We start from the raw sequence: 13,673 nt of genomic DNA on the forward strand, positions 1-13,673 counted from the left end.
TCAGATGCTGGAAAGATAGAGTTTGCTGAGGAAGGTCTTCTTCATGGCGTTCTTCAGCTCCTTATTCCTGAGGCTGAATATGATGGGGCTCAGGAAAGGTGTGAGGATCGTGTAGGTGATGGCTATCAAGATGTTGCCTTGCTGAGAGTGGAGACCTGTGAGCTTGACATAGATGACAGAGGCGAAGCTATAGTGCACAATGACCACAGTAAGATGAGATGCACAGGTGGAGAAGGCTTTGTGCCGTCCTTCAGCTGAAGGGATCCTCAAGATGGCGGCCACGATGAAGGTGTAAGAGAGGAGAATGAGGAGAAAGCAACTCAACAAGACCATGCTACAGACTAGGCCCACTCCCAGGGCCACTCCTGGTACTCTGTTTCCACAGGCTAACTTCACTAGCGGGGGCACATGGCAGAAGAAATGATGGACCTCATTGAGCCCACAGAAGGTGAGGTGGAAAATGGAAGATGTCACCAGCATCCCAATGAGTAAGCCACCAACCCAGGACCAGGCCACCAGGCAGGCACAGCCACGGGGGCTCATGAGCACGTTGTAGCGCAGGGGGTGGCAGATGGCCACGTATCGGTCATAGCCCATGACTGTGAGCAGGAAGGAGTGGGTGAAACCCAACATGAAGGAGAAGAACATCTGGCTGGCACAGGCCATGAAGGAGATGGAGCGGTCTGTGGAGAGCAGGTCGGCCAGCATGCGCGGGATGATGGCGAAGGTGTATAGGATCTCGGAGATGGAGAGGGCACACAGGAAGAGGTACATGGGGGTGTGGAGGCTGCCCTCGCTCCAGACGGTGGCCATGATGAGCAGGTTCCCCAGCAGCGTGAACAGGTACATCAGCAGGAAGAGCAGGAAGAAGACAGGCAGGAGATGCTGAGGGAAGGTGGAGAAGCCGATGAGGATGAATTCAGACATGGAGGTGTAGTTTAGCCCCAACATGGCAGCATACCTGCTTGAGGAGAAAGTGAAGAAGATCCAGTGGGAAGGAATTTACAGTCTCTGATGAGCCCTACCTGGGAGGACTTCCCGGAGAGGCTCCTTCACCTCTCCAAGCTATAGTTAATCCATCTGCAAAATGGTGTTCATAATAATGATCATGCATCTCAAGTGCCCTAACACACATACTGCCACATAGCAAGAACTTAATTTAAAAAATACTGATAATAACTATAAGACTACTATTATTATTATAATTAACTCCATGCAGGACCACCCCCACCATGCTTTTCTGTCTTTGAGCATGCTGGTCACGCTGTGCTTATCCCCATCTTCATGAGACCAACTCCTTTGTAAATTTGAAGGTCAGGCTACTCCCTAATTTCAACTTTCAGCTAGAAGCCAACTCTCCCCTACAACATGGAAAGGACCCAGGCTCGGTTTATTTCTCACCACCCCTCCTTCCCAGCTCACCTGGAAAAAGAGTAATATTCCTTTTTCCATAGAGCTTCTGTGGTGCTTAAATGAGGTGATGGACCTTAAAGCTCTTAGCTACTACTGCTGTGTGGTCTAACTTGCATGCGTCCCTCACAGGAGGTGGTCCTGACTGACACGACAGTAGAGTCCTGTTCTCTGAGCCCCGCTGGGCTTTCTTTCTCTGATCACTTCCCAGGGCTGTTCTCTGAAGCTCCTTGCCTCTCTTCAAGTTCTATGCCACTCTCCTATCAATAACCGTATGCTTCACGGAGAAGCCAAAACTTGGCTTCTCTCATCTCCCTCCTTGAGTGGCAACAGTCATATCTGCCCCAGCTCCATGTGAGGTCAACTCTTCTTCCAGGCACCTCCTCCATCATCTTGATGTGTTTACTATTCTTGATGTTTCAAATAAATGGAATCATACAATCAATGTGTGTGGCCTATTGATGTGGCCAAACACATCAATAGTAAACACATCAGCTGTTCTCTGTCTCCCTCTGGTTCTCTCTCACCCTCTGGCTCTCACTTTCTCTGCCACAAGGAAGCTTCATGCAAAATAAAATACTTTTAAAAACTGGAAAGTGCATTAGTGAGTGAGTGGATGACCAAAATGAGCTATATCACTACAATGGAATACCATTTATCCATACAAATGAATAAAGAACTGATACATACTACTACATGGGTGACCCTTAAAGAATTTATGCTGAGTGACTATTTACAATAGCTAGGACATGGAAGCAATCTAGCTGTCAATTGACAGATGAATGGATAAAGAAGTTGTGGTACATATATACAATGGAATATTGCACAACTATGAAAAGGGATGCATTTGAGTCAGTTCTAATGAAGTAGATGAATCTAGAGCCTATTATACAGAATGAGGTAAGTCAGAAAGAGAAGGATAAATATCATATATTAATGCATATATATGGAATATAGAAAGATAGTACTGATGATTCTACTTTTAGAGGGCAGCAGAGGAGATGCAGACATAAAGAACAGATTTTAGACACAGTGGGGGAAGGAGAGGATGCCATGATTTGAGAGAATAACATTGAAACATATACATTACTATGTGTAAAATAGATAGCCAGTGGTAATTTGCTATGTGAGGCAGGAAATGCAAATCTGGTGCTCTGTGATAACCTAGAGGGGTGAAGTGGGGAGGGAGGTACATGGAAGGTTTAAGAGAGTGGGGACATACGACTACCTAAGACTGGTTCATGTTGATGTGTGGCAGAAACCATCACAATGTTGTAAGTAATCATCCTCCAATTAACAATTAAAATTTTAAAAAAGAATTTATGCTGAGTGAAAGAGGCCTGTCACAAAAGGCCACACATCATTGTATGATTTCATTTATTTGAAATATCAAGAATAGTAAACACATCAAGATAGAAAACAGGTTAATGGTTGCCAGGGAATGAGGACAAGTTTAATAGCGACTGATTGCTAATGGGTTCAAAATTTCCTTTCAGGGTGGTGAAATGTCTAGGACCTAAATGGAAGTGATCAGTTCAGTTCAGTTCAGTCACTGAGTCATGTCCAACTCTTTGCAACCCATGAACCACAGCACACCAGGCCTCCCTGTCCATCACCAACTCCCGGAGTTTACCCAAACTCATGTCCATTGAGTCAGTGATGCCACCCGACCATCTCATCCTCTGTGATCCCCTTCTCCTCCTGCCTTCAATCTTTCCCAGCATCAGGGTCTTTTCAAATGAGTCAGCTTTTCCCATCAGGTGACAAAAGTATTGGAGTTTTAGCTTCAACATCAGTCCTTCAAATGAACACTCAGGACAGATCTCTTTTAGGATGGACTGGTTGGATCTCCTTGCAGTACAAGGGACTCTCAAGAGTCTTCTCCAACACCACAGTTCAAAAGCATCAATTTTTCAGGGCTCAGCTTTCTTTATAGTCCAACTCTCACATCCATACATGACTACTGGAAAAACCATAGCCTTGACTAGACGGACCTTTGTTGACAAAGTAATGTCTCTGCTTCTTAATATGCTATCTAGGTTGGTCATAACTTTCCTTCCAAGGAGTAAGCATCTTTTAATTTCATGGCTGCAGTCCTCATCTGCAGTGGGGAGCCCCAAAAAATAAAGTCAGCCACAGTTTCCACTGTTTCCCCATCTATTTGCCATGAAGTGATGGGACCGGATGCCATGATCTTAGTTTTCTGAATGTTGAGCTTTAAGCCAACTTTTTTACTTTCCTCTTTCACTTTCATCAAGAGGCTCTTTAGTTTTTCTTTGCTTTCAGCCTTAAGGGTGGTATCATCTGCATATCTGAAGTTATTAATATTTCTCCTGGCAATCTTAATTCCAGCTTGTGCTTCTTCCAGTCTGGCATTTCTCATGATGTACTCTGCATATAAGTTAAATAAGCAGGGTGACAATATATCGCCTTTTCCTATTTGGAACCAGTCTGTTGTTCCATGTCTAGTTCTAACTGTTGCTTCCTGACCTGCATACAGATTTCTCAAGAGGCAAGTCAGGTGGTCTGGTATTCCCATCTCTTTCAGACTTTTCCACAGTTTATTGTGATCCACACAGTCAAAGGTTTTGGCATAGTCAATAAAGCAGAAATAGATGTTTTTCTGGAACTCTCTTGCTTTTTCGATGATCCAGTGGATGTTGGCAGTTTGATCTCTGGTTCCTCTGCCTTTTCTAAATCCAGCTTGAACATCTGGAAATTCACAGTTCACGTATTGCTGAAGCCTGGCTTGGAGAATTTTGAGCATTACTTTACTAGTGTGTGAGATGAGTGCAATGGTGCGGTAGTTTGAGCATTCTTTAGCATTTCCTTTCTTAGGGATTGTAATGAAAACGGACCTTTTCCAGTCCTGTGGCCACTGTTGAGTTTTCAAAATTTGCTGGCTTATTGAGTGCAGCAGTTTCACAACATCATCTTTTAGGATTTGAAATAGCTCAACTGAAATTCCATCACCTCCACTAGCTTTATTCATAGTGATGCTTCCTAAAGCCCACTTGACTTCACATTCCAGGATGGAGGTGATAGTCCCACAATATTGTGAATTTCTTAAATGCCACTGAATTGTGCCATTTAAAATGGCAAAACTGTGGAAAAAAATGTAAAGTCTGCATTTTACAATGCCACCATTGATGTCATTGTAAAAGAGTACAACAACTGTGAGAAGCAGTATGGATATTCCTCAAAAAATTAAAACTAGGACTACTTTATGATGCAATAACCCCACTTCTGTATATGTATGCAAAGGAATTGAAAGCAGGATCTCAAAAAGATCTTTCCACACCCCTGTTCACAGCAGCACTGGTCACAATAGCCATGCGGTAGAAGCAACCCAGATGTTCATCCTTGGGTGAATGGTAAGCAAAATGTGGTCTATCCATCCAATGAAATATTATTCAGCTTTAAAGGGAAGAAAATGTTGTGACATGCTACAACATGAATGAACCTCAGCAATATTATGCTAAGTGGAATCAGCCAATTCTCCTCAAAAGAAATCCTATATGATTCCACTGTATGAGGTCTCTAAAGTAGTCAAATTCAGAGAAATACAATGTAGAATTGCAGTTTCCAAGGGCTGAGGGGAGAGGAAATGGGGAGTTTTTGTTAACAGGTTTAGAGTTTCAGTTTTGCAAGATGAAAAAACATCTGGAATTCTGCCACGTCACAATATGAATAGATTTAACCCTAACAAACTGCATACTTAAATATAGTTAAGTTTTCTTTTTTGCAGCAAAAAAGAAAAAAAAATTGTAGTACTGACACCTGCTACAACTTGGACGAAACTTGTAAACATCATACTATGTGAAAAAAGCCAAGCTCAACTATTGTCTGATTCAATTAATATGAAATATGTGAACAGCAAGCCTGTGGGAACAAAATGCAGATTAAATGTCTCCAGGGGTCAGGAGCAGGGTGAAAGTTGGTTTGACTGCTAAAGAGAAGAGAACAAGGTTTCCTTTGGGGTAATGACAATATTTTATAACTAGATACAAATAATAGTTGCACTTGTGAATGGACTAAATGCCACTGAAATGTTCACTTTAAAATGGTTAATTTTTGGTATGTGAATTTCACCTCCATTTTTTCGTAAAGCGAAATGATCCTCCTTCAGCCCAGTTGTACCTCTGCACTACCTCCTCACAGCCCAGCTGGTCCCCAGAAGGGGAGAGAGAGCCTGAGAGTGCCCGAGGCCAGCCCTGAGCCAAGAGAGAGAGAACGTAACTTTTCTGGCTCAGCGCCCCTTCTCTTGCTCCAGGCAGCCTGTGAGCCTCCACCTAGGCAAGCGTGAGACAGAAGGTGAGGCCCCTTAGGACCGCTTTCCTGAGGGTGGGCACCTTCCTGTTCCTACAGAGCTGGATCCGGGTGCCTCTGTGTCTCACACACACCTAGACGCAGGTGTCCCCACACCTCCACATGCCTGCCTTCCACCACTCATGTCTCCCCCAGCACCCAGTACCTGAGGCTCTTTCTTCTGCAAGCAGATATGCTTGCAGTGGTCTGACTGCACCTGGGTCATGCAAAGATCTGTGCACTTCTAGAGATGCGGAGACCACACCCTCGAGGATGGACCTGCACCTGCAGAGTCATAGTCTGCACAGCCAGCAGTGCATTCAGACTCACAGTCTCACAGCTTGATGCTGCTAAGAAGGTGACTAATGCCTGTGTTACCGACAGGCACCTTTCACTCTGACATCTGCGTGACAGCCACAATGTGCACAAATGTACATGGGTACGGGCCTCCCTCGTGGCTCAGACCGTAAAGAATCTGCCTGCAATGCAGGAGACCCGGGGTCAATCTCTGAGTTGGGAAGACCCCCATAGAAGGAAATGGCAACCCACTCCAGTATTCTTGCCTGGCGAATCCCATGGACAGAGGAGCCTGGCTGGCTACATTCCATGGTGTTGCAAAGAGTCAGACAGAGTGACTAACACTTTCCCTTTTTTCATGAGGCCCCAGTGGAGGATTCAGGAGTAAGGAGCCTTTGCTCAGGCACCTCTTGCTCTGAAATTTGTTCAGCTGGGTTCCTGATACTAAGATCCACAGGGAACACTCCTGTTACCCACAACCCTTCCCCCTGTCTGGGGCATACATCACCTTGTCCAGGAAGACGTCCAGGGGTGCACACTCTCTCAGCAGCCACCAGGCGCTCTAAAGAGGTAGCAGAGGAGACCCTGGCCCCCTCACTCACACAGGGAGCTCAGAAGGGAGTGGGCGGGGGAGCAAGCTGCTCCCTCACTTTATCCCTTTCTTCTCCAGAGGCACGTTCTGAAGGCATCCCAGGGGAGCCTGGTGCAGGATGCAGGAGGGGCTCCCTCGGGCCCACAGTCAGGAGGGAGCCTTGGGGGCACTTCTGGGCACACCAGGCTCCTCTGGGATCAACCCACAGGGGTATAATCAGTCTGCAACCTTCCCTGACAGCCCTCTGTGCTCTGCTGGTGTTGTAGAAACCAGCACTCGAGAAACCAAGCACCACACTCAGAGAGTTGGAGAATCAGGGTTATTATGCCAGCAGGCCCAGGGAAGTTAACACTCCAAGCTCTGAGCCCCTAACAAAGGGTTACAGAGTTTTTATAGACAGACTAGAGTGGGCAACACTAGCTGCTAATAGGCTGTTTAGACTAAAGGGTTTCACACACTTGGAAACAGCAGTCAAGATGGGGAGGGGCATGCCTGACCTTTACACGAACAGGCGTGATTAAGCAGCCTTGCGGGGCTGGGCAATTTCAAAGAGCAGGACAAGGGTGAGTGAGATAAGCTCCAGTTCTTAGCACTGTAAGTCCCCACCTTCTGAGACCACTTTGCAAGGAGCAAGCTGAGTTACAGAGGCAGAACGAACAGGAGGTTATGTACAATTTTAACTTTTCCTCTTCACTGAGAGCTGGGTTATTCTGTGGCACCAAAAGGGGATGATTAGGTTGGGAGGTGGATGTGACAAGGCAGCCCCTAACTAGACCAGGGAAGGAATAGAAAAGAAGTAGGTGCCCTTCCCCTAATCTCTCAACCCAGGGGCTCCTTTCCTTTCTGGGAGGCTCCAGTGTGGACCTTGCAGCTCAAAGGGCCAAGACCATCCAAACCCCATATAAGGTACCCCTGGACCATCCCAGAAGACATCAGAAGGCTCCCAGACCAGACTTGCATGGACTTTGGTGGGAAAATTCTGACTCCCAGCTACAGGGAGTGTCCTAGCAGAGAGGCTAATGTCTGACCTCTGTGGGAAGGAGAGGGGCTAGGTCAGGAATGGAATCTCTAAAGCATGAAGCTGCTCTGGACCCAGGCCCTTGAAGCTGAAGGACTGGAGAGGGAAGGAGCAGACAGTGTCAGGCCCTGACAGCCACAAACAATTGGGCTTCCAGGATTTGGGGCTAAAATGCAGCTCCGTGTCTGCTCTCTTCCCATTTTCCACATTCTCATCTCTGAGACTCCAGCCTGGTTGGTGCAAGCACATAGAACCTGGAGGACAGCATCAACCCATGTATTAGTGCCCTAGGGCTGATAAAACAAATTATCACAAACTGAGTAGCTTAAACATGTGCACACACGCGTTCAGTCATGTCTGACTCTTTGTGACCCCACGAACTGTAGCCCACAAGACTCCTCTGTCCATGGGGTTCTCCAGGCAACAATACTGGAGTGGGTTGCCATTTCCTACTCCAGGAGGGCTTCCTGACCCTGGAATCAAACCCAAGTCTTCTGTGTCTCCTGCATTGGCAGATGGATTCTTTACTGCTGAGCCACCTGGGAAGCCCCAGAAATTTATTCTTTTCCAGTTCTGGAGGCCAGAAGTCCAAAATTGAGGTTTTGGCAGAGATGCTTCTTCTGGAAGCTCTGAAGGAGAATCTGTTTTACGCCTCCCTCCTGGTGGCCACTGGCAACACTCAACTGCATCAGTACAATCTCTTCCTGTGTCTTCACCTGAACTTCTCCTTGTGTCTCTGTAGATCTCCTCCTTTTATAAGGACAAAAGTCATTAGAGTCCACACAAAACTGAGGATGATTTCATTTTGAGATCCTTAAATAATTACATCTTCAGAGGCTCTATTTCCAAGTGGGGTCACATTTAAAGTGCCAAGTGGGCATGAGTTTCTAAGTCACTCAATCCTAGAGAAAATCAACCCTGTATATTCATTGGAAAGACTGATGCTGAGGCTGAAGCTCCGATACTTTGGCCACCTGATGTGAAGAGCTGACTCATTGGAAAAAACCCTGATGTTGGGAAAGCATGAAGGCAGGAGGAGAAGGGGGTGATAGAGGATCAGATGGTTGGATGACATCACTGACGCAATGGACAAGAGTTTGAGCAAACTCTAGGAGATGGTGAAGGACAGGGAGGCCTGGTGTACTGCAGTCCATGGGGTCACAAAGAGTCAGACACAATCTAGTGACTGAACAACAGCATTTTAGCCCACAATAGTATCCTTCATGATATAGTTCTCTGTTTCAGGCCTCATCTCTACATTCATTCCTAAGCAAGAGTAGAGGAATCCTGCTAAACTAACCAGATAACATCCTTCCTCTGCTTAGAACCAGCCATGGCTCCCTGGTGCCCCGATGCTTCTCTGCACCCTCAGAGTTCTGTGCAGTCTGGTCCTTGTTAGCTTCTCCAATTCCCAATCTCAACTCCCTCCCTCTCATTCAATGTCGCACTCTCACTTTGTATCTCTAGTCTAAAATGAAATTCAGTTCCTTGAATTTGCCAGATTCTCTCTCACCCCAGGGACCCGGGCATACCTTACCCTTCATTCCCCTCTGCCTCAATCAACTGGTCTCAGGTTACATGTCACCTCTTACAGGAAGCCTTCCAAGATAGCCCCAAAGCTAGCCAGATAAGGTGCCTTTGTCTCCTAGCTTCCCCTGGAGTCCCCTATCATAAGGTGGTGTTGTTGCCTGGTTATGGGTCAGAGTCTCCCATGAGAGTGGGAATTCCTGAGGGCAGGGCTTGTGTCTCTCCGGTTTCATGTTGTTTTGCCAGCACTCAGAAGCTTTCTGCACATAGTAGTCAATAAATATGCGTTTAAGCAAAAAATGAATGAAGGACAGCATGGTGCCCTTGGGACTTTATCATGTAGGCAGAGGGGTGAGGAAGTGCCATTTAAACTGAACTTTGAAAGATGAACAAGAGTCTTTGGGTACCTGGTGTCAGGGAGGGAATCCCAGGCACAGGAACCATCCTGAGCAAAATCACGGAGAGATGCTCAGAACTGGGTTAGAGGAGGCAGAGAGGTCTGGCTGGAGCCAAATTGTGAAGGGGCTTGACAGCAACTGAGAACACCCTTCCAGCCCCCAGGGAGAGAGTGGGCTGGAAGGAGAGGTCAGGAGGGGACCAGAGCAGCTAGATGGCACAGGCAGATGCCAGTCTGAACTGAAGTTTCAGCCAATATTTTCACTAAGCTATACCTCCTGGGACAGCAAGAAGACCCAGGATTTGAGGGAATTTCCCTGACACTGCACATATCACTAAAGGACATCAGATGGACAGATGTTCAGCTAAGAAGTGGAGCCAGGACTTAGTCAAAAGATCCTTTCTTATTGCATCTGTATGACCAGAGATAAGGAAATGGGACTAGAGTCATGAAATGGGGTCAATACTAAGCCTAGAGATGGAATGTGGGAAATCAAGGTCACAGTTAAGCTGCATCTTGCAATCTTGCCTGGGGTGGGGGGCACTGTGACTAGGGCATGTGGCTTGGCTTCTTTGGGCCTCATTCTCTCTTTTTTAAAATGGGACTGAATTATACAGATAAGAGACACAATGCATATAAGGACGTTGGCATGTAGTGCTTGGTGGAGGTGAACTCCCCTCCCTCCACCCTCATATAAAGCTTTTTCTTTAACTGTGGATGCTCTTCTCTCATTTGGCTCACAGATATTTGTTGAGCACCTACCAAGTGCCAAGCAATATGTGACCAGTAAAGAAACAATGATAAGTAACCAAAGTCCATTTGAACCAGAGCCTGGTAGCTTTACTCAGCTTTACTCCCAGGCAGGACCCATGCATCTCTGGATTTCTCCACTTGGATGATCAATAAATATTAGTTCAAGTTATTTTATTCCCCAAACATTTCCCAACCCCTGCTGTGTGCCAGAACCTGTGCTCATGGCTACCCATGAGGGTTGGGTCAGATCCATCACTCCCTCAACTTCTCCAATATGGAAATGCCTTAAAAAACTAGGAACAAAAATGAAAACTATCATATAATCCAGCAATCTCACTACTAGTCATATACCCTCAGGAAATCATAATTGAAAAAGTCACATGTACCCTAGTATTCATTGTAGCACTATTTACAATAGCTAGGACACGAAAGCAATCTAGATGTCCATCAAGAGATGAATGGATAAAGGAATTGTGGTACATATAGACAGTGGAATATTACTTAGCTATAAAAAGCAATGTATTTGTTCTAATGAGGAGGATGAACCTAGAGCATATTATACAGAGTTAAGTAAATCAGAAAGAGGCAAATATCCTATAAAACACATAGATATGGTAGCTAGAAAGATAATATTGATGATCCTACTTTTACAAGACAGCAAAGGAGACACAAACATAGAGAACAGATTTGTGGTCACAGTCGGGAAGGAAGAGGGGGGGATAACTTGGGAGAGCAGTATTAAAACATGACCATATGTAAAAGAGGATAGCCACTGGGAATTTGCTATATGACACAGGGAACCCAAAGTCAGTGCTCTGTGACAGCCTAGAGCGATGGAATGGGGAGGGAGGTGGGAGGGAGGTTTAAGAGGGCGGGGACATATGCATGCCTATGACTGACTCATGTTAATGTAGTGACGTACATCACAATAATGTAAAGCAATTATCCTCCAATTAAAAATAAAATTTTTAAAAAAAGAGAGAAGAACATTCTCCATCCACTCTCCACCACTGCACCAAGCCCTTTAGTTAATGACCATGCTGGCAGTTCTCATGCATATTCAACCTGACCCCTAATATATGAATCTGACAGATACCCTTTATTTTTTATGGCAATTTCATTATCAATGGATTTCCTTTTTTAGGGATTTCCTTTTAGGGATCTTCTTATCTTGAGTTTGTCACTTCTGCATTGTATTTGTCTTGGAGTATCTGAATGACTTAGGCACTTCTTTATCTCCATCCCTTGTCCAGAACCTCTTAGAAATGAGATCTGGATCCCATACTCCTTTTATGTCTAGGACATACTATGTATACCATAAATTTTATAGGATAAAATCCCCACCAAGCCCAGACCATTAAGTAGAGTTGAAGAGCTCTTCAATTTCTTGGTCATCGACTTGCTCAGGAGATGCCTTCTTTTCTGAGGCTGTTCAATGGTAGATAGGAGAAGGAAACCTCATACTTGAATTGCTCTTTAATAACTATGAAAAATCAGAACTGGTCACATTTGCTGGATAGTTTGATAAGCATGACCAACCTCAGTACCTAAAGACTGTGCATGAGATAATTCTTATCTCCAGCTCGGAGGAAGTCCAGCCCCAGCACCCATGTGTTCAACAGATGTTTATGAAACATCTGAGCCTATCTCTGGGGAGACCGCAGTGACCAGGACAAGGATACCTGCTCTCGTGGACATGACAGGGGAGAGAAGAAGTAGATGATGGATAACTGCGTTTGGACAAGAAGGAAAAGTGGGAGGAAGGGAAGGCAGAGGGCTATGAAGGCTCAGTGACCAAATCCATAGAGAGTGGGGCAGGCTAGGGGGAGGCTTCACAGAGAAGGTGGCATTTCAGTAAGACTTTCTGCTCAGGAGGGAGAGGGAAGGGGTCACTAGCAAAGGGACTAGCATGTGCAAAGGACCTCGGGTGGGAAAATCAGTGTCCATGTGAGGAATAGAATGACAGCAAGAAGGGGAAGTGGCTCATAGTGGCCTAAGAATACTGGCCGGGGTCTGAATAAAAGGACCTTACTCCCTACTCCCAACAGCCACAAGATAACACTCATTTGTACAGGGAACACTGGTTATGACACACACACACAAGGGCAGGTGGGTTCCTGTAATGCCCACCACACCTGAAAATGAACCTCAGAGAAATTAGGGGACAGCCATTTATGTTTCAGAAGAGTTTTGCAACCCACAGAACTTCCATAGGTCTATAATGAAAGAGCTATTTGCTTTTTTCTTTAGCAAGTACTACTGAGCACCTGTTAATTGCCAGACTGTGGAAAGACAACGATGAGCAAGTCTAGAGTGGTCCTACCCTTTTGGACCCAGCCAGAGTAACAGAGGGAAGAGAGGAGATGTTGAACAAGAATTTATATCAAAAAGTGCAGTAAACATTATTATTGAGGAAGTAGAAACTGTAGCTCCCAGAGGTATATGACACTAAGTGCTTTGTGAACCTGGTGTTCTGCAGCTCAGGGTACCATGGTGTATGTTGGAACATTTGTCTGGAGCTCTGGAATTTCTGTGCCTTGGAGAAGAGAAGGTCATCTTCAATTCCCAATTAAATCTCTTGGCTGCCAACCAAAGTTTGGGCTTAAATGTAAGCAGGAAAACTATCTGGGGACCATTCCTCTGGAGTGGGATGGATCTGTGGCCTTGTCTGCACCTTGGCTCTCTGATCTATGCATCCAACCTCATCTGCATCAGCTCAGTGCCTGAATCTTAGGGACTTTAAAACATTTTTCAGCAGGTGAAATGGGAATTGTGTGTCAATTTTCAATGAGCCCCCAGGAGTCACAGAATATCCCCTGGCTTATTTACTAGTGAAACTTGTAATTGGCTCCCAGGGAATGTTATGCCATAGTAGATTTTGGTAGGCTGTGCAGAGCAAGTGTTTTCATCTCTCTGTTCCCTGCAGAAACAGGCAAGTGCCTTCATTGATGAGAACTAGGGGTTGGGGCTGGAGGTGGCGGGTTCAAATGGGATCTACCAATTGCCTGCTGTGGGAGACCCGTTCCATCATTTCAACTCCATTTCTAGGGCTTTTTTGGTTTGTTTTCTTAAACAGGGACAAGCTGACTGCCCGTGAGAATTGTTCATTTCTCTCCACACTCTTAAAAAGAAATCAATAGCTAAGACCTGGATAACCTGATGCCTCAGGGCAGTGACTCACATCAGAGAGATGCAAATTCAAACCCTGGCCCATCCAATTTCTTGCTGTGTGATATTCATGAATTAACTTCTCTGATCTTTTATCTACAAATGTTGTTGTTCAGTCGCTCAGTCATGTTGAACTCTTTAGCACCTCACTTTAAATACCATAATTAGCTTAAGGTAAAGAGCTTGAACTGAAAGAGTTTGAG

General features: G+C 45.4%; 1 protein-coding gene across 1 annotated transcript; it reads right to left on the bottom strand.

Moving 5' to 3' along the window:
• On the bottom strand, positions 1 to 951 carry LOC122439365 (olfactory receptor 10H2-like). The gene has a single exon (XM_043464437.1). The coding sequence runs from the start codon at positions 949 to 951 to the stop codon at positions 1 to 3; it is 951 nt and encodes a 316-aa protein (XP_043320372.1).
• Positions 952 to 13,673: the final 12,722 nt, after the last annotated feature.

Source organism: Cervus canadensis, chromosome 4, assembly GCF_019320065.1.
Source record: "Cervus canadensis isolate Bull #8, Minnesota chromosome 4, ASM1932006v1, whole genome shotgun sequence".
NCBI lineage: Eukaryota > Metazoa > Chordata > Mammalia > Artiodactyla > Cervidae > Cervus > Cervus canadensis.